Source organism: Eptesicus fuscus, chromosome 10 (assembly GCF_027574615.1).
Source record: "Eptesicus fuscus isolate TK198812 chromosome 10, DD_ASM_mEF_20220401, whole genome shotgun sequence".
Classification (NCBI taxonomy): Eukaryota; Metazoa; Chordata; class Mammalia; order Chiroptera; family Vespertilionidae; genus Eptesicus; species Eptesicus fuscus.
This window is the reverse complement of record NC_072482.1, coordinates 90,750,863-90,772,565: the sequence shown is the minus strand read 5'-3', so window position 1 is coordinate 90,772,565 and position 21,703 is coordinate 90,750,863. Positions and strand designations below refer to the sequence as shown.

The 21,703-nt window shown below is 39.2% G+C and overlaps 1 protein-coding gene across 1 annotated transcript in view; it reads left to right on the top strand.

The window, feature by feature from the left end:
• The first annotated feature begins 2,655 nt into the window (after window positions 1-2,655).
• The window catches only part of RGS17 (regulator of G protein signaling 17), a 67,551-nt gene continuing 48,503 nt past the window's right edge, over window positions 2,656-21,703 (top strand). Inside the window, exon 1 of the mRNA XM_008154678.3 lies at window positions 2,656-2,698. Within this exon, the coding sequence (XP_008152900.2) occupies window positions 2,691-2,698 (8 nt within the window). The 5' untranslated portion in view covers window positions 2,656-2,690. The remainder of the gene's footprint in view (window positions 2,699-21,703) is intronic.

Here is a 21,703-nt window from a genome sequence, read left to right as displayed (position 1 = left end):
AGCATTAAAACCAGTGGGCACATGTCAGAGAGATAGATTTTGCCGTTCTGTTGGAAATAGGTTTTTAATCCTCAATGCTGGCTAGCTAGGTGGTCTGCCTTGAAAAGTGGTGAATTTGCTGTCCAACGCTTGGTGGACGAGCACCGGGCAGAGATGTTGGGGGGAGTTTAAGGACTCGGAGGGTAAAGAACTTGAAGACGCCATCCTAACGCTGAGCTTCAAACGGTTCCAGGGACTTTGGAATGCAAACTCCAGAGACAGGCTGGGGCTGGAAATAAAATCCGAAAATCTTTTCCTGAGAGGTGACAGTGGAAGGTGATTGCCAAAGGAAGACGTGTGGAGAGCACCGCGGGCCTAGAATAGAATCCTGGGCGTGTGGGGAAAGAAGGAAACTAAACTACGTTATATGCATGGAGATACTGTTGCCTGCCATGAAACCAAGGAAGGGTTGTTTTTCAACCATTTTATTCATCTGTACATCAATTTTCCAGAAGATGTTGGAGAGGGGAGACAGACTGAAGGCAGGAGAGCAGCTAAGCTTGGCCATGTGGCAGAGAGGGTGAGAATAGGACCAAGGCCACACGCTGGGTTTTGCAATGAGGAAGTTCCTTGTGATTGTCTAGAAAGCACTCATGATTAATGATTTACACATCATCTATTCCCAAAGGGTTGGGGCAGCTTAATAAAAGCACTCTTCACACAGGGCAATGAAAATGAAACAAAATAAAGATAAGAAGCCACAGACAGAAATAAAAGGAGGAGGCGGGGGTGGGGGCGGGGTTTGAACACAGCACAAGCCGTGGATGGGATTGTTATTGTAGCAGGAGCACTACATTTTATTAGCTCAGGGGTTCCAGCAGCCAGAATAAAAGGGTTACAGGACAGGTTCCTTACCATTCATTGGTTCATGAAAGGAGACAGGTTTTCAGAAGAATTTTTGTTTCTTGGCACTAAATCCTATGGAGTGTAGCCCATGGATTCTTAGATAAGGAAGGTGACATATTAGACAATGGGGTCAGCAGTGATCCTGTGAATTCGCAGACTTGCTTCTTGCTTTGAATTGCTTTTTCTTTCTGAAGCCCCTGAAGATGAAGTACGTAGAATTGAAATGAAGTCTGTGATCATTTCAGACTAGTTGAGCATCTGAATACTGCTGAGACTGAAATCTCAGCCTATAAGACAGCCTGAGAGAGGAGGACATCCTAGACAGAAGATTCCAGGGTAGCGCCAGGAGCTCAGGGGAGAGAGGACACCAAGGACCTTGCAACCTCAGGTCCTTTGCACTTGCTGCTTTCTCTGCCTAAAAAACTTTCCCCCGGATTGTTCTCATCTTCCAAGCTTCAGTTCAGATGTTACCTCTCCAAAGAGATCTTTTCTGGACTCTGCCTAATGCTGTCCCTTCTTCATCCATCCACCTCAATGTGTCACTCTCTAACAATAATGTTTTATTTCATTCATAGCATTTACTGCTCTGTTAAATTGTTTTATTTATTATCAGCGCCCCTCCTCCCACATAGTAGAATGTAAGCTAGTACTTCAAACAATGCCAGGAGCAGAGTAGGTGCTCAGTATGTCTAAGGAATGAATAGTTTATGTATGGGGAAGAGCTCAGCTCAGTGTCCATGTGATAACTCAACACATGGTTGTGCTGGGGATGGGGTTAAGTTCTCCCTAAAATGTTAACTGAGCAGAGGTTGAAGATTCTGATCATGAACAATTTCATACTGGGGATTTAAAACCATTGGGGTTTGGAAGAGGAGCACAGATTCTCCGTACATTTTCCCTCTCTCTCACAAGGATACTAATAGGAATGGTAAGTTTATGAATACTCATTGAGCAGGTTTCTAAGGGGTGGGGCCTAAGTGGGAAGAGTAGAAAGGGCCCTACGTTGTGGCAAAGTCCCTTTCCTCTCCTTTTGGAAATTTTGTTTCAGATCACCCATGAAACGTTGGGAAATAGCTATTTTAACATAAATAATGTTGCAGGACTCATTCGAAGAAGAATTTGCTCCTAGGTGCAAGTCCTTTTATGATCCCTCCTGGCAGCTAACAATAGAACCCCTATTGTGTTAAAATGTGTGTGTGCACAAGCGAGTGTGCCTGTGTGTTGGTGGTAAGAAATGCATCCAAATGGCCTACAATCTAAATCCAATCACTAACACATCCATAGAAAAGCGGAGGTGCCTGAGAGGATACCCTGCAAGATGGAGAGGAAACGAACCAGCGGTTTGAGACTGGAGCCAGGAGTAGGTGAGCCAGTACGTATAGACTGGTTGTTGAACAAACTATGGGGAGGTGAGGACTCAACAGAAGAGAGGTGACAGCAGCCTCAGGTGGGGAGCAAAGCCAAGAAAAGCTTTTGTTAAACATTTATTTTAGGTTTAGGGAAAACTAAGTTTGTTGGCAATGGGAAACAGACTCATCAATGGAGAGATTCAGGAAAAATGCTGTGGAATTAGCACCAATTGTATTCATTCTTGAGAAATTGTACATGTTCCTTAATCAAAATTGAAACAAATATTAGGAAAAAGCCTATGCTATTTATTTTTTATTAATTCATTCATTCACTTATTTTAGGTTGGACCTGGTGCTTGGGAGAAATTTTGATTAATTAGGCCCTATTGTGGGCTTTGCCTGCAGACTTCAGGATACAAGTTAGCAGTTCAGAGATAGTGGAATTTCCCCAAGGCTATGGACAGGTAAGGCGTTTTAGAACCATTCAGCATCACAAGCTCTAATGGAACCTTGAAACCATCTGAGTCCACAAAATAATGGGTCCTTTTCCCCCTCACCTCCTCATTATTAACATTTTAACTCATTGCCAGAAGAGAGATGTCTTGGGGGAAATATACAAATTGGGTCTTTTCTAATGACTTTACTGGAACCATCCAAAATGACAAAACTTGTTTTCCATTTAGAAGAAGACAAAATTAAAAATAATTTAGTTCTTCTTCTATGCTGAATGAGGAGATCTGGTCATAATATTAACTGAATTACTTGTCAAATGGCCTATGTTTGGTGGTTAAAACAAACCAGGAAAAAAAAAAGACTCTCCTGATTATACTGTGTTAAATTGTGCCACAAGAGGATGTCCTATCTAATGTGTTCCTTTGTGTAATGGACAAAAAAGTAAATTACCAAAGTTTCAACCTGGTAAGAACGCAAGTTTGAAAATGGAAGTGAGCATTAAAAAGGAAAGTAATCGCCTCACTCCTCCTTGAAAAAGCAATCTTTGAATTCACGGTGAAATAAGGTAGATTTTTATATGCTCATTCTCTTATTTGAAGGATGAATAGTGAGCTGTCATTCAAAATAAGGGGGTAAATTGGAAATTGAAGTGCAGATAACAAAAATGAAAGAAAGAAATCAGTGTTTAATGGCAAATCTTTCAAATCACAAAGCATAAACTCAATTCATAATGTGATGTTTTATTGTTTATTTCTAATGTTCCACTGTACTTGGCTTTTATAGCAATGATCTGGGAATGAAGAATAAGTGATTTGGAAAACAGTTGTAAGTTAAAGGGCTTCATGCTCACTGTTTGAGAGAGAAAATTTTTTGTGTATGGTGCATCCAGTGAAATTGCTCTTTTAACAAATACTTATCAAGCACCTACTATGTGCTGGGCACTGTTCTGGGAGATTCCGACTTATTAATGGACAAAACAAAAATGCCTCCTTCCATGAAGCATCTATGTTTGATCAGTGATTTTTTAAAAAAAATTGGCTCCTAGGGGGAATCCCTTTGTACAGCATTTAGGGTCCTTTGTAAAGCAGGCTATTGAAGATGTATCTAGGTAGCATCCAAATTTCTGGGCACAAAAGGGAGAAGTGGGTTCATTTGTCTTAGGCTGGAAATCTGACTTCCCTCGAGTAATTTGCCAGGAACGCGCGCCTGTTTTATCTTCATCCCTTAGCTGTTTTCTGCATTTGCCTGCCAAACTTGCTTCCTCTTCCTCGTGATCTAGGCTCTGAGGTACATTTCTGAGAATTTAGAGCACAATTAACAGAAAATTGAGATCGAATTTAACAGAGGTGGAAAACCAAAGGGAGTGTGTTCCTGAAATGCAGTCGGATAGGAAAGTGGTTTTATTGCATCTAAGCCCTTGGAAAAAATTAGGTATGGAAGCTGTATTCTGTGCGGAGCCAGAACGGCAGTGAAATGAATGAAAATGAAGAAAGCTGTAAAAGGGAAGAGGCAGAGGCGGCTTAAAATTACCAGGAAGGAAGGAAGGACGCGGTCCTCGTTTTGTTGTTTTTGACAGGCGTTTAGCAGTTTGCCCTGTAACTGACGTGAGCTCAGAGTTTCCAATTATATTATAGGAGAAGCAGTATTTCCTGGAAGAACTCATCTGGAGTGAGCCGAGCCCCTGCTTTACCTGTGATCTGTCTCGGTTCCTCATGACACATACGGAGCACAGGATGGCTTTGTTTTTAAGAGTGGCACTGAAGCAAGAAATTATGAATTATCAGAGCTGTTAGGGATTCAGTTGTTGCCAAGGGGAAATGAAGGGGAGAGATGTGAATGTATTTCAGGAAAATACATAACTGTAGCTAATGCTCTGGTTTGTATTCTTTTTCCATGATGGACTTGAAAAGACATTACAAGTGTCCCACCACCACAGGCAATAATTTCAGACTAAGCCAAGCAATTGATATTTTTACAGCTGAGACTTCTAAATATTAATTTTTAAGTTATATATTATTTGGATGGAGTTAAAAATTTGATTATTGTTGTGCCTGATTGGCTAGAAAATACAGGATAGACTAAAAGTTTATTTTGCTTTATATCAACAGTGTGAAAAATTCATTACAGAATTTATTTAGTTCAAATTAAAAGAACAATAAATGCTTCATGGTGAAAGGAAATCAATTTAGATAAAATGTTAAACTTGTTTTTTGACACTTAAAATATAACCATAATATGTGTTTGGAGAAAGATAGCACAGTAGTCATGAATACTAAACTACTAACATGTCTGTTTAATCTTGAGATGGGATTCAGGAGAGCTGAGTTCTGGCTAGAGCTGTATAGTTGCCCAGCACCAACCAAGTGTATTATAAGATTACTAGCAAAACTATAAGGACATTTATGGCTACTACTACTAGTCACCTAAGGTTGTTGATCAGCAGTGGGCCTAGATGCCTTCTGAAACAGTGAATTCTCTTTTTGAAAGGAGGATTTCAGATGCAGACTCCTTAGCATCCAAGGACCATCCTCTTCATCCTTTCTTCCACTGCTCTCCTGCTTACAAAGACCCATGTAGTTATTCTACCACTTCTCTGCTTTTGTTCATATTGTTTTCTGCCTGGAATGCTGTCTGTGTTTCCTTCCCTTCTCTATTCTAAATCCTGACCATCTTTTAGGAGGTCTAAGTTAAAGCCATAAGACCTTCAAGAATCTTCATCTGGCCACTTCCTAGTGATCCCTCCTTCCACTGAAACTGCCGGCATCAGAACAATGATACTTGTTTTCTTGCCTTCATGAGCAAACCTCTTTCCTTCCCACATTCTTAGGGAAGGATGGCATCTACACAGTCACCCATGCTGGACCACCAGCAGTCAACCTTGACCCACCTCTCATTAACACCCTGCTCATCTAATCTTTCCCTAACCTAGGCTTGGTCCACCTCTTGGGTACTTCTTATCTCCACCCCATTTTTCCATTTCTCCTCTCCCAGTTCACCATCGTCATCTTGCATGGATTATTGTAACAGCCTCCTTGACTTCATTCTCACTCCACCTGTCCTCCACAATGGTGGTGGCAGATGACCAAGCATGTGAGTCCGGATGCCTTTCTTAAAATATCCAGCACTGATTATAGGTCTCTAATACATGTTTATTTATTAGCTGTCTATTAATCTGGAAGCTAACCTATCAACACTCTCTAGATAGGTCATGCTTTATAAAACAGTAACAAGGTAGGCACAGAGTAACATCTGTTTGCCCGGTAGCCCAAGACTAAATTGGACCGATGATGTAGACAAACTTGGAATGCCTAGAACAGGTTCATTCAAGTTGACCAGATTCCAAATTCCATGAGGCTACTCTGCCCAAGGTCAACATTTTTCTCTGTCCCAGTCTTTACATTGGCCTATAAGGCCCTGTGTGATATGTCCACACACCCACTTCACCCTCTGCCCCCAGTAGTTCTCTGACCACTTAGCTGCTCCTACAATCGGCCAGAACATTACCAATTTGGGTCCTTTGTTCCTTCTGCCTGGAATGTTCTTGTCACAGCCATCCATGAGGCTCACTTCTTTATTGCCTTTATCTTGGCTCAAATGTCACACCTTTTCAGGGACACCTTCCTTGACCACTATTTGAAATTGCAAGTTCCCCCTTCCTACCCTCTCCTACCTTATTTCTCTCTATAGAAATTAGAAGTTCCATGTGATTTTTGTCTTTTATTCACTACTCTATCCCAGGTACTGAAACAACCTACATCAAAGTAGCCATTCAATAATTCATTGAATAACTCAATGAATTCATCTGACATGTGCGACATCTCTTCTTATATATCCAATATATTTCTCTTTGAATAATCTTTATGTCTGTGATCTAATTTCAAGCCTGGTAGCTGGTTAATGTCTTACCTTAGTCAAACATGGTTTGCATGAAGAGTCATTTATCTTGGTTTCACTCCTGGCTCTGACACTTTCTAATTATGTGACCTTGAGTGAGTCATTCTATCTTCCTGGGTCCAGTTTTTCTCATTTGAAAAGCAGGGCTGATGATACCTAGCAGATTACTAGGACTATGACAAACACTGCAGCTATAAAGTTCTATAAACATGTTAGTTGGTACCTATTTTTATTTCTTATCTGTACAAGGAACTGAAGAAACAACATTGCATAATGAAGAGTTTGAACATAATAGTCAAGCAAATATATACTCGAGTTCATTCTGTCTTTACTTATTAGCTATATGACCCTGAGAAACTTAATTTACCTCCTTTTCTATAAATAAGGAACAAATTTTATCTCAGAATTGATCGAAATTCTGAATGAGGTATATAGTGTATTATTTTAACAAATCCACGACACACACATTTTTCACCTTTTAACGTTTCAGAAATCAGTATGCCCTTTACAATCAATGATGTCTTCTGTTAAGCGAAATGTGGTATCTACTTCCAACTTTTGTATGTGACACAGGATGGTAATTATAGTTCAGAATCTCTCAGGTCATTCTGACAATTTTAAGACATTTTCTTCTCTTCCACTGGGGGGAAAAAAAAGTGACTTTCAATGAATAATAATAAGGTGGTGAATTGTGCCTTAATAGTTTAATAGCCATATTTTTTGGCAGGTTGTCTTTAAAACGTGTTTTTCCGATTTTACCTCAAAGAAAAGTTATACATTTTGTTAAAGCATGAACCATGAAATCACTCTTCAGTTTATTTCTTTGTTAAAGAGGAGGGCACTCTGTTTTTCTGGGTCCCCCTCCCTGTGTCTTCACTCTAGTTTAGTTGATACTTTCTCTTCTCTTTGGTGTGGTCATGGAGGACAAGAATAGAATAATATCCTGGCAACCGCAGCAACCACACTTTAGCAGAACACAGTTGCTAGGAGCAAGGGGTAGTAGCTGCACTCAAGAGGTCACGTGGCTCTGCCATCCCAGAGGAGCCAGTGGGCTGTGGCAGAAACCCACAGCCCCGAGCAGCGTTCTCCAGCCCGCCTTGTGTGGAAGGGCATGGGAATATAGCCATCCTATCTTGCCTGCCGCCAATGGGTGGTAATACATTATGGCCCTTTTAAAATAAAATATGAACACAAATGGAATTAAAAAGTTACTACTAAAGATGCCATCATAAAGAAATGCAACATTTCAGCCCATTATTCCTTAAACACTCTTCTATTAGACTGAGGCTACTAATGCAGTGTTATGAACTAGCAATAGGTCATTACTCTAATGTGACAGCCTCCTATACATCTTATGGTTTGTTACAGTTTTCTGGTTTTTGGTTAAAAGAATTGGGGGAAAAAAAGTAACTGAAGAATGCTATGTGGGTTATTGCAAGAAATTCGACACTCATTAACCATATCCTTTGTTCACTGAACTATAAAAATTCTGAGATGGATGTACTTAGCTTCCATAATGACTTTCAGTAGAGAAAGCTCATTGCACAATTCATTTTACTCACTCAGTAATTAAACTGGTAGTTGAGATTCAACCAAGTGCCAGCCACTGAGTATCAGGGCCATGGCTAAAATTAAATGTTTTAGGATAGAATGCATAAAGCAAGACACGTACACCATGACAGTAGAATGCCTAATGTTTGCATTGTACTTTTCTTTTATTTGAAGAGGGCACCAAAATGTTTTGGGCTCAGTTCTTATTAGCATTTGAAAGAAAGTAATACTTAGAAAATAAATACTTTTTGATTCATTCACGTAGGCCAGTCCTCTGCTGGCACCTGTGATTAGATTCTGCCACGTGCACAGAGGGCCTGGAGGAACACTGAGGGTCCCTCACTGTCTGTGACCTTGTCTGGTTTACAGCCACAGGAGAGAGACAGGCGAAAGAAGACCAATGAACTCTCCCTGGATAGTCTTAAGCACACTCAGTCATCTGTTCCCCACTCTTTTCATTATGTGCTTAATGGGTTCTGGACAAAGTCTACGACGCACGTATACATCTATTATGTTCTATGTCTACATTTCTCAGAGTAAGGAACATATGATTCAGTTCATCTAATTGAAAGGCCTGTATAATTCAGCTACCCTCATTTTCCCCTTCTCTGAAGAATTGATTAACAGATTGACACTTAGGAAACCCTTTTATCTCATGAGCCTATGCCAACTGATTCTCTGATTCTTTTTTTCCCTTTGATCTGAACATTAGAAAATGAGATCACTGGCTTCCATTTGAGTGTGCTTCCAGCCAAAATAAAAAAAAAATGGAAATAGGTTATAGAGTGATGTGTCTCTGACTTCAGTTTGGGACTAAAAAACATTATTATCTTTGACTAGGAAAGTATAAATTTATATCAAACAAAAAGTTCCAGTATAGTTCATCATTGTACTCCTTTATCATCCAAATCACATCTCTAGGATGTAACAGCTACGGAACTAGTCTTTCTGTGTGTTCACATATGTTTGTGTACATACACACACATTATCTTTTCAGTTTTACTTCACTTGGAAGATGTGTGAGATTGGCCAGTGTGTCCCATCAAACAACATCACCTGGCGTCCACTGTTAGGACTTATTACAGGAGTTGGGTGATAAGGCTCATCACTTGTCTTAGTAGAAGGCTCTCAAGGAGCAGAATGCCTTCAAAGCACAAAGGCTAGTCACCGTATTGATGAATTGAATGCCAGAGAATGAGTTTGATATCTTGCTGGTAGTAACCACTTCATAACCACCCACCACCAATATTCACCAAGGGTGGCATACTATTGACCGCTAACATAAATCCTACCAGTTTCCATTTCCATTTTATGAAGAAATTTTGCTGTTTATGGAAATGACATCTGTCAGTACTTTTAAATCAATCGCATACAATATAGTCACGGATTGGGTAGGGTAGGATAGGATAGGATAGGACAGGATTGGATTGGATTGGATTGGATTGGATTGGATAGAATAGGATAATAGCATGTAATAAAATGGGCATAAATGTTGAAGTCTATAAGACCAGATTGAAATCTTAATTCCAGTGCTTAGAATATGGGAAAGCTGCTTAAAATTTTTGGAGCTCAGGTTTTCATTTTAAAATGAAAAAAAAAAAAACAACAACTTTACCTGATAGAATTATAAGGAATAAATGAAGTAAAACATCTATCAATAATGTCCAGCATATATTAATACTTGAACTATTATTTCCATTCCTTTTGCTATCTGAATTCTAATCCCACGATTCTAGTGAAAGATCAAGATGAACAATTCATCCAAATATAAAAAATTATCTAGTAGAAATAAGTTTTTGGAGGAAAGAACAAATAAACTGTGACAAATAGGAGCTTAGTATTGCCTCTTACACAAACAATATATAATGTCTACAAGAAGAATGTGGCTATGTATGGTACATAAATAAAAGCATTTCATCTTTAAATACGTAAGTTGTGTCATATTACCCTCACATAAAATTTTGATTAATCAGAACACTCAGGGAATAGAGCTATGAGGTAAATGATCCACCAGGTTAATTAAGGTTCAACAAGTCTTAGTTTCTTGGGGAAAATTCTTGTCAAATTGAAAATGCGTTGATTTACTTTTCTGCCCCATCAAGAGAATGTCCTGAATGTAGTCTTTGATTTGGAAACTTGGAGGAGCTTGAAAATATTATTAAAACTAGTATTCACTTGAAGGACTATAGATTCAAAGAGAAGAAGCTGAAAGTGAAGTTGCCAAGTTACGTTTGAGGCAACCATAAGTCCTTTCAGACATATTTTTTTCATTTAATTCTCTCAACCACTCTAAGAAGTATCATTCCTCTTGTGGAGTAGTAATTATAAAGATAAGGACACTGATATGTAGTGAATTTGGGTAATATACTCACAGTTACTGAGGTAGTGAGTGGCTCCAACAGAATTCTAAAGCAGTACTTCTGATTGAAAAGCCGAACCTCTTTTTTTCCCTCTCCAACAATTTCTTCTTGTTCTTCACAAAGCTACTCGTGAAATCCAAAGTCACTTGGATTCCAGGAAGAGAGGAACTTAGTACAAGGCATACTTCCACTAGGATGGACAGGCCATCCTTTTTTATTTATGAATAAATTTTAGAAAGGAGTTTTTCTCATAGTTATGCTTCTCTAATAATAGCAGGGTGGAAAAATAATTCAAATTGAGTCAGGATTATACTTATTCGAACTTCATTTTTCCCACAGAGGTATTTAAAATTTAGTCCAAATTTCTCCACTCAATCTTTTTTTTAAAGATTAAAAGTTCTGAAAGTAACTAAATTTAAATCAATAAATATTAAATATGTTTTAAAAGGAGACAAAGTCACTTTTCACAAACTCTGCTAGAAGAGAAAAAGAAAGGTATGAAAGTCTTGGCTTCATTTAAAAAGTGAGTGAGGGCCCCAGCCGGTTTGCTCAGTAGATAGAGCATCAACCTGCGGACTGAAGGGTCCAGAGTTTGATTCCAGTCAAGGGTACATGCCCGGGTTGTGGGCTCAATCCCCAGTAGGGGGTGTGCAAGAGGCAGCTGATCAATGATTCTCTCTCATCATTGAAGTTTCTATCTCTCCCTCTCCCTTCCTCTCTGAAATTAATTTTTTTTAAAAAAGTGTACAAGGGAGTGTAGGGATTACACTTTTATTTCCACTAACTGCTGTGTGTGTGTGTATGTGTGTGTGTGTGTGTGTGTGTGTGTGTGTGTGTATACGTGTTTACAACTAGTGTGTTCATTTTCATTCTGCACTGCATAATGTCTAGAAAGGTCATATAATTTATCACCCAAGTGATAAATTATATGACACTGGCAACGTTCACCTTAAGCAAAGAGATGTGAATATGAACAATTCCATGCAAAATCATACGAAGTTCCAAACAGTGGCCCCAAGAATCTTCCCTCTGGTATTTTTGATCCATCTTCCTCTTTCACTCCCTCAGTTCATCTCCTTATAATTATTCCTTGGGGCATTATTGCTAGCAATCCTTCTTGCTCACTATTGCCCCTTCCAGACCAATCTCTCTCTCTCCTCCCTGAAAATCTCCTAATGTAAACCCTACACCACTCATTGTTGCTATCATCTACCTAACTCCTGGTCACTCTCCCTCATTTCTCGCCAGGTTGTGCTCTGAGCACACTGTCACTCTTATGCCTATTCTTAATGATGCTAGAGATACATCCTAGCATCCCTTCACCTCCTCCTTCCCACTAATCTTGTTCTTTATCTTATGCTAGACATTCATTCCCCTCTCGTGCCTCCTTAAACTGACACCTGATGAAATTCTATAACTCTTCCATAACTTCCATATTGGGCATCCCATTATCTGACCTTACCCATATTATTAACTCATCCTTTTCCCACACTGCTACAATCTTTGGACCACACAAGGACCTAAACTCCGGTAATTCATTGTCCTTCATCCCTGTTGTATCTTCTCACTCCTCCTGGGTGATAAATCTTTATTAAAATCCACCTGTGCATTGCTGTTGTCTAAACCCTACTAGGCACATAATAGTTGGTCAATAAACATTTGTTGAATTAAAAAAGAAACGTATGTAAAGAACGTTTAAACCCGCAAGGCTTCTTTTCCTGCTTTTGCTCTTAAATATCTGACCATTCTCTCATGCCATTATAATACATATTTTTATCAAAAACCGCAAATACCAGCTGAGTAGTTCACTGCTTTTTCCATAATTTGTCAAGGAACAGATAAGTCATAGTGTCTGTTAAGCTATTACATTTTATTCTTAAGTTACAATCCAACAAGAGACTGAGTTGAAGCAGCCATAAAACAAATAGGTTCTAGCCAGTTCCCCTCTTGCCAATGTTATATTTAGAGGAAGAAGCACTGTTATCAAGAAGGGGCAGTCTCTACCTCTGGCCAGGTTTTTCAGATACTTTCTATCATGTTTCTGACGTCCTTCAAAAAAAAAAGTTAATTTATCTGAGATAAAGTCAAGGGTTTTCAGTGTTCAGTGAATTAACCTGAACACACGAAGGCCAGTTCTATGACTCTTTTATTCATCAAATTTAACACGCTAAATTTTTTTAATGGGACATTTTCCTTATAGAAAAAATATTCCCAAGCTTTAGGGAAAAATATGAAGTAGGGATGTATGTGGCAATAGCCTTTCAGCAATAAGAGTCTATGAGCTGCAAGAGACTTGAGAAGATCACCTGGTTTGATCCTCCTCCTGATATAGACAAGGACGAGGAAACCCAATGAGATTAAATAGCCGTTTAAATGTGATGAGGTCACGAACCCACGTGGACACCCAGGATGTCCAGTTTGCAGCAGCTCGTGCTTATTGAGTGTTCAAGTGGGGAGCAAACGTGGCCAGCACTGCACATGCACCACAAAATCCTCCCAGTCCAGTAGTCCTCTTATCCTCCCCTCTTTTCCCAAATAAGGACGTAGCCAAGAGAGGCTAATAGCCTTTCTATATTACACAGCAAGTGAGGGCAGCGCCTGACTTCAGCCTCTTTGAAGTCACTTTTCCCCAGAGCGTTAGGCCCTTTCCTAACCCTACAGAGGCTGTGTCTTCTACCTGGCCACCTGTTTGCCTTCCCACACCTTTAATACCCTATTGCAATGGCACTACTTTGGGAAGCCAATCCAGCCCTCTCGGCTGAATTCCAAGAAGACTTTGTTCATACCTCCACCAAAGCCTTACTCTTGTGACAGGATGAATTATCAATTTATGTTTCTTTCTTCTCTCAAGACTGTTAGCTCCATGAAGACTCTTATTTTTCCCTTAGATTCCTTGGACTTAACATTTATAGATAGACGATGTCTACACCTTGATAGCAGGATGACGATAAGACAAACTATACGTTTTGGAGAAGTGAAGCTGATATATTCAAGTTTTGAAAGCAGTTTGCATCCTAAGTATTGTTTGTAGTTATTTGCAAACCAAGCTATCCATATTTCTTACAGAATCTAAATAATCAGGTGCCTTCCTATGTGGAGAGTTCTGCATCCTTTTTACAAATCGGCAAATAGGAGTAAAATGTAATTAAATCATTTTTTCATAATCTGTTAATAAAGTTGGAGGAATGGCATTCTGGTAACCAGTTTGAGATTCTTCCTCTTAAAGTATTTATTTCAGAGACTCATTTGCAGTAGTTTTAGAAATTCAATTCTGTACCTCTGTACAACAGTGTTAAAAGTCTGCTGTACTACAGATTCAGCTGTTAAGTGGACAGATATTCCTAGAGTAAATACATCTGGTATTCAATTTCAAAATTATTTAAATTGCAGCATTTTCTAGAATGCAAAGTAGAAATATTTAAAATAGTGAACATAATGGACTACTTCAGAAATGTATCTCCTGTTTCATTCATGCTGCATTCTTTTTGATACTTCTATTTTTAAAAAAGTATCTGTCACATGGTGGGCAAGATACACCCCCCTTGTATTTCTTTCAACAGACTTTTTCATATAAGAATGTTTCATTATGAAACAAAATGATTTTCTCTCTCTGCTACTCAAAATCTCTAAGAAATTTGCGAGTGATTGAACAAAATTGAATTTCATTACTGTTGTCCACCCCCAGCCAATGTCCCTTAGATTTTTATTTTTTCCCAAATTATTTAAATTATTTTTCTAAAAAATGTGATAATTATTAGTAATTAAAATTATAGAAGCAGAAAGTAGAATGGTGCTTGTTAGGGGCAGCGGGGAGAGAGAATGTGAAGTTTAATGGACATAGAGTTGTGGCTTTATAAGATGAAAAAAGTTCTGGAAAAGGATTATGATGCGAGTAATACATTATGAATGTATTTAATAACACTGAACTGTACACTTAAAATTACTATGATAAATTTTATATTAGTGTATTTTACCACAATAAAAAATGGGGAAAAATAATTGTAATAGTCACCTCAAAGTCTGTTCACCCTGGAAAAATGCCAACATGAAATAAGAGTTGTCCAATGATATTTCACCAAATTGTTGGCAGATCTCCACTGAAAGCAATTCAAGAGCATGGTGCTCCAATATCAGCCCTGTCACCATTAACTCAGTATGCTTACTTAATGCCCACTATACATGCGGCTTTCTGCTTAGGTCTTAGATGACAGTTACTATAAATCATGCTATTTACCTCATTGATCACCTACCCCATGACAGACACATTAATGAGAACGTAGGAATCCATACACAAAAATAAATAGCATATACATGATGTATGAATAAAAATGATATGAATATTCTAAAACATTATAATGATTCTTTCTGAAATTTCCACAAACACATACCAAACAAATATAAAGCTCTTAATGGACATATCTGAGGTGTTTCATTGCTAATAAAATTGTTATGTTTTAGAGATAAATGCTCATCTTATTTCTTTTATTTATGAAGATTATGTTATAAATAACATATCATTATATTATGTTATACATACATAAACCAGAAAGTAATACTCATCTGTGAATGAGGTAATTAAAAAAAAGATTTAAAAATTTTTAATTGAACATCCTAATTCAAATATATTTTACTAGAGGCCCAGTGCATGAAATTTGTGCATGGATCGGGTCCCTAGGCCTGGCCGGCAATCAGGGCCAATCGGGGCCTTCCTTCCCCAGCTGCTGGCTGCCAGCCAGGGCCTTCCTTCATTCTGTGCCACCCCCTGGTGGTCAGCACACATCATAACAACTGGTCGAACTCTCAGTTGGTCTAACTCCCGAGGAGACAATTTCCATATTAACCTTTTATTATATAGGCTAGAGATGTCATTTATAACAAAATTGGGTAGTCTGTTTGGGAGAAGGTATAAAAACCTTCCAATGAAAATATAGGGGTTGACAAAAGTAGGCTTACAGCTGTTGTATGGAAATAATACAAAGAATATAATAATTAATAGATAATATAAGAAAAAAAACTGGGTTTCATGTACTCATAACTGTAAACCTACTTTTGCTCACCCCTGTATATGTCTGTGTATAAATAAGGAGGGGGGAAGAAAGAAGGAAGGAAGGAAGGAAGGAAGGAAGGAAGGAAGGAAGGAAGGAAGGAAGGAAAGAAGGAAGGAAGGAAAGATGGAAGAGGGAGGGAGAGAGGAAGAGCTGGGGAAAATTTTTGAGACCTCTACCCTTCTCCCATGGATTGCTTATGTAATTTTCAAGTAACCACTATATTGAAAACACCTAAAGAACTATAGGAATTAAGAATTATGAAGGGAAACTCTTCTAGTTCCTTGTAACATGGAACCAGCCTTCCTTAATGTATTCAGTGTTCTGAATTTCCTATCATTGTTTTTTGTTTTTTTGTTTTTCCATCTCTGCAATAGGTCTTGCTTCTTATTTTTGTTTGTTTGTTTTTGTTTTGTATCAAGGTAGCATTCTCTCTCCTGATACAAAGGGAGTGAAAATTTAGTATTCTGAAGCTCTGATAATTTCAGGAGCTGGTCAGTCCATTTTCCCTCCTTTTCTGGTTTTCAAATGAAAGCAAGTCATAGAGGGAAATTAAAACCATAACAGCTTCTCTAACACTTTGTTCCTCAGGGTACTTGGACTAAAAGAATCGTACAACAGCAAAACACATCTATGGTACAAGTTATATGAGTCATCAGATGATTTTTGTGTAATTCCAAAAAACTCATAAGCTAAATTGTACCGGGATAATTTGTGAGCAATGTTCTGACCCCTAGCATTGCCAAGTCTCACTTGACATTGTAGCCTGGAGGCATTTTTTTTTAAGTGGACTGTGGCACTTTAATTTTATGATATCCAAAGCCCGTTCTGCCCCAAGCCATGTATAATTGTACATTCTTTGTTAAAAGGAAGAATGAAGAAAAATGGGGTTGGAGGTCGGTAAAGACAAGAAGCACTCTGACGAAACAACCAACTTGATGGGGCGTTACTTTAGAACACTGATACCCCAATACCGTTGTTTCTAGGGGAGAAACATAAGCTAGTGGTTAAGAGCACAGATTTCTGGGCTTATATCTGGCATCTTTATGTTTAGTCTAGAGCGAGTTATATCATTAACCTTTAATTTAGTTTCCAATCCTTTATAGGATGGAGTTAAATACTAGTACCTACTTGTTAGTGTGTTTGCGACAATTAGAACATTTAATACTATAGTCCATGTGTTTTGAATATTGCCAGTACTGCTTAAGCATTCTGAACTGAAAGAATATAGCCAATCAGTAGGGGACAAGTAGGAGTTAGTGTTTCCTTCAGGGTAGCTGTAAATATGTTATCTATTACAGTGATTGTGGCATCACTTCTTCCTCTAGAGATCTCTAAACAGGATTCGTCATTTCTTTTCAGCATAATTGATGTGCAGGCTGATTTATAAAGTGGGAAATGAAGTCAATGATCGTTTTACCCTAGTGATTCGATGGTAATTTTTCTCAAGCTTAGAATTAAATTTCACATAGCCTATTAATTATAGAATACATTTTTTAAAGCACCCTACCCAAATTTGTCATTTGTTCTAAAAATCAATTCACATTGAGTATGGTGAATCATGGTGTCATGCGTTCTGCATCCTTTTTTTTCTTTAGTATTGTCATTTTCTCCAGGTTGTGGACCAAAAAACAAAAACAGGATACAATTACCATGGTGCATTTGGTGACTAAATCCATAAAAGAATTCTAGAACCAATTAGTTTAGTATTAGTTAGGAATAGCTGAAGGCTGGGAATAACTAGAGATGTAATTATCCTTCAAAGGTTTATTTCTCTCGGACAAACACAGACAAACCTAAGAATTCTGCTAAATTATCAAGCAAAAAAGTTGACCAGGCTAAAAGTACAGCCACTTCCTCAACACTCCACTTTCCTATGGGACTCCCTCTAAATAAAGTCATGCAAACCTGCACAGTAAGCTTGTCATGTTATACTTGCAGCCCAGGTATGTTTGCTCTGTTTTTTGGAAGGTCCGTATCTTGGGCACTTACATTATTTTGTTAATGAAGAAAATGTAAGGGTAATGAAGTAAATGTGGCTATGAAACTCCAACATCATATTTACTCGTAGGTACAGGGAGAGCCAGACATTTTGGGAGTGATTTTGCCTTCAATTAGACCTGTACTGCTCAAAGGCTATCCCATGGATTAAAGCTGGTCTATGAGCTAAGAGTGACTGACCAGTCACAGAGTAGAAGTCAGTGCACTGCTTCCCTGCTTCATCTGCAAACCCCTCATCTCGGTGTGGACCAGCAAGAAGCCTTTTACAGACTAGAACTTTGAGAAGCACTGAGCTAGAATAGTGCAGGCTCAATCAGTTCTGCAAACCTACCCTTTGTCCATGTTAGGGTGAAGAGTCTGGCCTTGCCTCTACTGCTCATTTGCTGTATGATCCTGATGGAATTATTGGTCTTCTTTGTATCTTGGTCTTCTCTGTATGAAGAGAATGTGACACCTGATAACCCCTGAGGTCCTTTCCAGAGCTATAATTCAAATCTGTGCAATGATTGAGATTAGGTATAGCCACGGCTAGCAAGAGAGAAAAAGCTAAGTAAATTAAGGCATTAAGTATTATACTATTACAATGATGTCTGTGAATATTGTATAAGATAGAAACACAATTATCATAAGTGTAACAAACAGTAGGTTCTACACTAGTTGCATGTATATCCTATTAGAGGCCTGGTGCATGAAATTCGTGCATAGGTAGGACCTCTAGACCTGGCTGGTGATCAGGCTGATCTGTGCGGCAACCAGCAGGGCAATCAGGGGGCACCCACTGGCACCCACCTTGGCTGGCCTGGTGCTGCCTGCTTGCTGGCCTGCCCCCCTCCCCCACCCCACCTCTCGCTGCCAGTCGCCTCGCTCCGCAGGGCGACAGGCAGGGCGATGTGGGGGAGGCCCCTGCTCACAACCACCTTCACTGGCCTGGGGCCTGCAGGCTGGGGACAGCTCCTGTGTTGAGCATCTGACCCCCGGTGGTCAGTGCGCATCATAGCAACTGGTCGTTCTGCCAGTTGTTCCACCGTTTGGTCGATTTGCATATTAGGCTTTTATTATATAGGATCACCACTAGTAAAAATGCCTTACAGAAATGACTGAGCATGACATTTTTTAAAACGATAATTTTAAAAGCATTGAGAAATTATCAGGCCTGTGCATTGAATTTTTTCTTGCTATGTTATCTAAATTTTCATGACATGGTTATATTATTCACATATCTAAATGAAAATAGCGCATAAATGCATTCAATTAAATAATACACCAATGATTTTGAGTCTTTTTCTATATAGCTCACTGCATGTAACTTCTATATACTCACCATTTGGAATTCCCTAGGCATTTTTTCAGCTCCTCCTTCTTGCACCAGTTAGAGCTCTTCCAGAACAAACATTCCCAGCCACTCTGGAGTTCCGGAAGCTGTACATTGGACTGTACCTACATCACCTTCTATCACATTAAAGAGGCACAGCTTCTCCTAAAGTGATCGCCACCTGTCCTTTGTCTTACATCCCAGTCTTCTCAGGAACCTTAAATCACTTTCATCTTTAAAAGTAAAACTTCCCTCCATGACTCTACATCCTTTTCCAGCTTTTCTCCATCATTCCTCTCCCTTTCACAACCAGACGTTTCTGAGAGTTGTTTATGCCAGCTGGCTCCTGTCCTGTACCTCTCCTTTGTACCTCACCCTACGCCCATTAGTCCCACATCTCTGACTGTGTTAATACAGCCCATCCTCTGGTTGCCACTGACCCCCATGTAATTGTCTTGATTTCTGTGTCAGTCAGATATAGAATCTACTCTAGTATAAAACAGAAAATACATTTGTTAAGGGCCTATAGGTAGCTCACAGATTTTTAAGGGGATCATGGACACAGTACCTATATCTGAACATCCAGAAGCAAGGCTCGACAGGGGTGCAGTAGGAAAACAATGCTGCTACTTCTGTTCTGGAGCTTTATCCAGGCTGGTGTGTGTGTGTGTGTGTGTGTGTGTGTGTGTGTGTGTGTGTGTCCAGGTTGTGGGTTCGATCCCCAGATTGTGCAAGAAGTAGCCGATCAATGATTCTCTCTCACCATTGATGTTGCTATCTCTTTCTCTCTCTCTCTCTCTCTCTCTCTCTCTCTCTCTCTCTCTCTCTCTCTCCCTTTCTCTCTGAAATTAGTAAAAATATATTTAAAAAGTAAAAATAAAATAAAAATAAACCCTTTATCTGGAAAACTATGTTGCAGATTTTAACATGGTAATACTAACATTTTCTCCTCAAGATAAGCATGCCATTTTATGGTTTGCAGCATCAACAAAGATAAGTAATTTTAGCTTACAATATCAGATTTTCTTTGTTACAGTATGGTTCTTTGAGTTTAAATTTAGGTCATGTTGTAGCAGTTCTTACGTTTCAATTCCGGGATCTAAGGCTGGAATAATATTTACTGGTTCTGTTTCTTGTTTGTTTCTCCTTCTCTCCTCCCCACCAGTATGGCCCAAGAATTAATGAACTGTGTTCATCAAAGATGAACTAATGGCCTTATTTCCATAAAAACAGACTTGCCATTCTGCCGGCTTTTCTTTCTGCAAGCTTGCCTGAAGAAAATGGTCCATTTGTTAAAATTTTAAAAGAAATAAGACAATGTTTATCTCCCATAAATCTGGTTATGGCATAGACCTTAAGCTGCTTTTGTTTTACCAAAAGAGAACTTTTGTAAAATCTGCGGTGGAAACTGCAATCACCTATCCCCTAAAAACTAATGGAGAAAACTAACTTTCTTAGCTTCCTGACATATTCATTGTAAATGAAACACATGTTTTCTCACCATCAGAATTCAAATAAACTGTTAGTGATACAAGCTTACCTTGGGGAAGATGGAGACTGGAATTTGTAGGGGAGGTTTCTAGAGAGGAGGCTATTTTTCAGGTAAAGAACTACAGAAATCGCCCTAGCTGGTTTGGCTCAGTGGATAGAGTGTCGGCCTGGGGACTGAAGGGTCCTGGGTTCAATTCCAGTCAAGGGCACATGCCGGGGTTGCAGGCTCGATCCCCAGTAGGGGGTGTGCAGGAGGCAGCTGATCAATGATTCTCTCTCATCATTGATGTTTCTACCTCTCTCTCCCTCTCCCTTCCTCTCTGAAATAATATAAATATAATAAATATATATATATATATATTTAAAAAAATGTATGGTTCAAAAGTCATAACCATGTAAAAAGTTATAATCTGAAAACCTGACTTCTAATTGTCCCTTTTCCCTCTTCTTTATCCCTGCCCACCCGCTAAGGAAACCAAGATCACACCTGGCTTGTCCTCCTCTCGTCACTCTTTGGTAAAAGTACATAACTATTTATGCAAATATGTATATGTAGGTATGTGTGTGTATCACATTCACACGTATCCTATTTCCTTTTATACACCCACACAAAACATGATTCTGTCCGTTTATCGCCTCATTTAACACAGATGTGCTAGAAATTATCTTATGTCAGTCACAGAGATAGTTATTATTTTCACAGGTGCATTGTTCTCCGTTTTTTAAATGCGCCCTCTGGTGAGTTTTCCTAACCATTCAGACCCAAAGACAGGAACCCCAAGGCAGCCCCAGTGTTCCTCTCAGCAGAAATCCATAGAGCAGTCCAAGCCGGTGAAGGCTCAAGGGCAGTCCAGCAGCCCTTTTCCCACATGACACACCTCAGGGCAAGGAGATGAGATCCACAGCAGGTGGCGTGGGAGGAGGGAGCGGGGAGGGGGTGGGGAGGCGCCATGGCTCTCAGGGAGCCAGTATCTCTTATAACAACTCCATAGGCGTAGTTTTCAGGGTCCCCATAAGGCAGAAGCCTAGTTACAAAAGTCACCATCCTCAGTGAAGGTATTTATAATTTATTTACAACCCCCCTCCCCCGCCACCAATCTAGATGCAATTTACCAGCCACGGGTCATTTTCATCAGAGGCAGTATTGCCAGGATATGGCTGAAATCCTATTTTATCAGGTTGCCAGGAGCACAGTAGTTGGACAGTGAGCCAATCCTCGTGCAGAAGGGAAAAGATTTGACTAACACTTTATCCACAGAATGTTTCGTAGTTTATCCTGCCAGCCATGGCCCATCTTCATGGACATTTTGGTTGCTTCCCATCTTTTTTTACTCTAAATTACATTGCAATGTATAACATGCA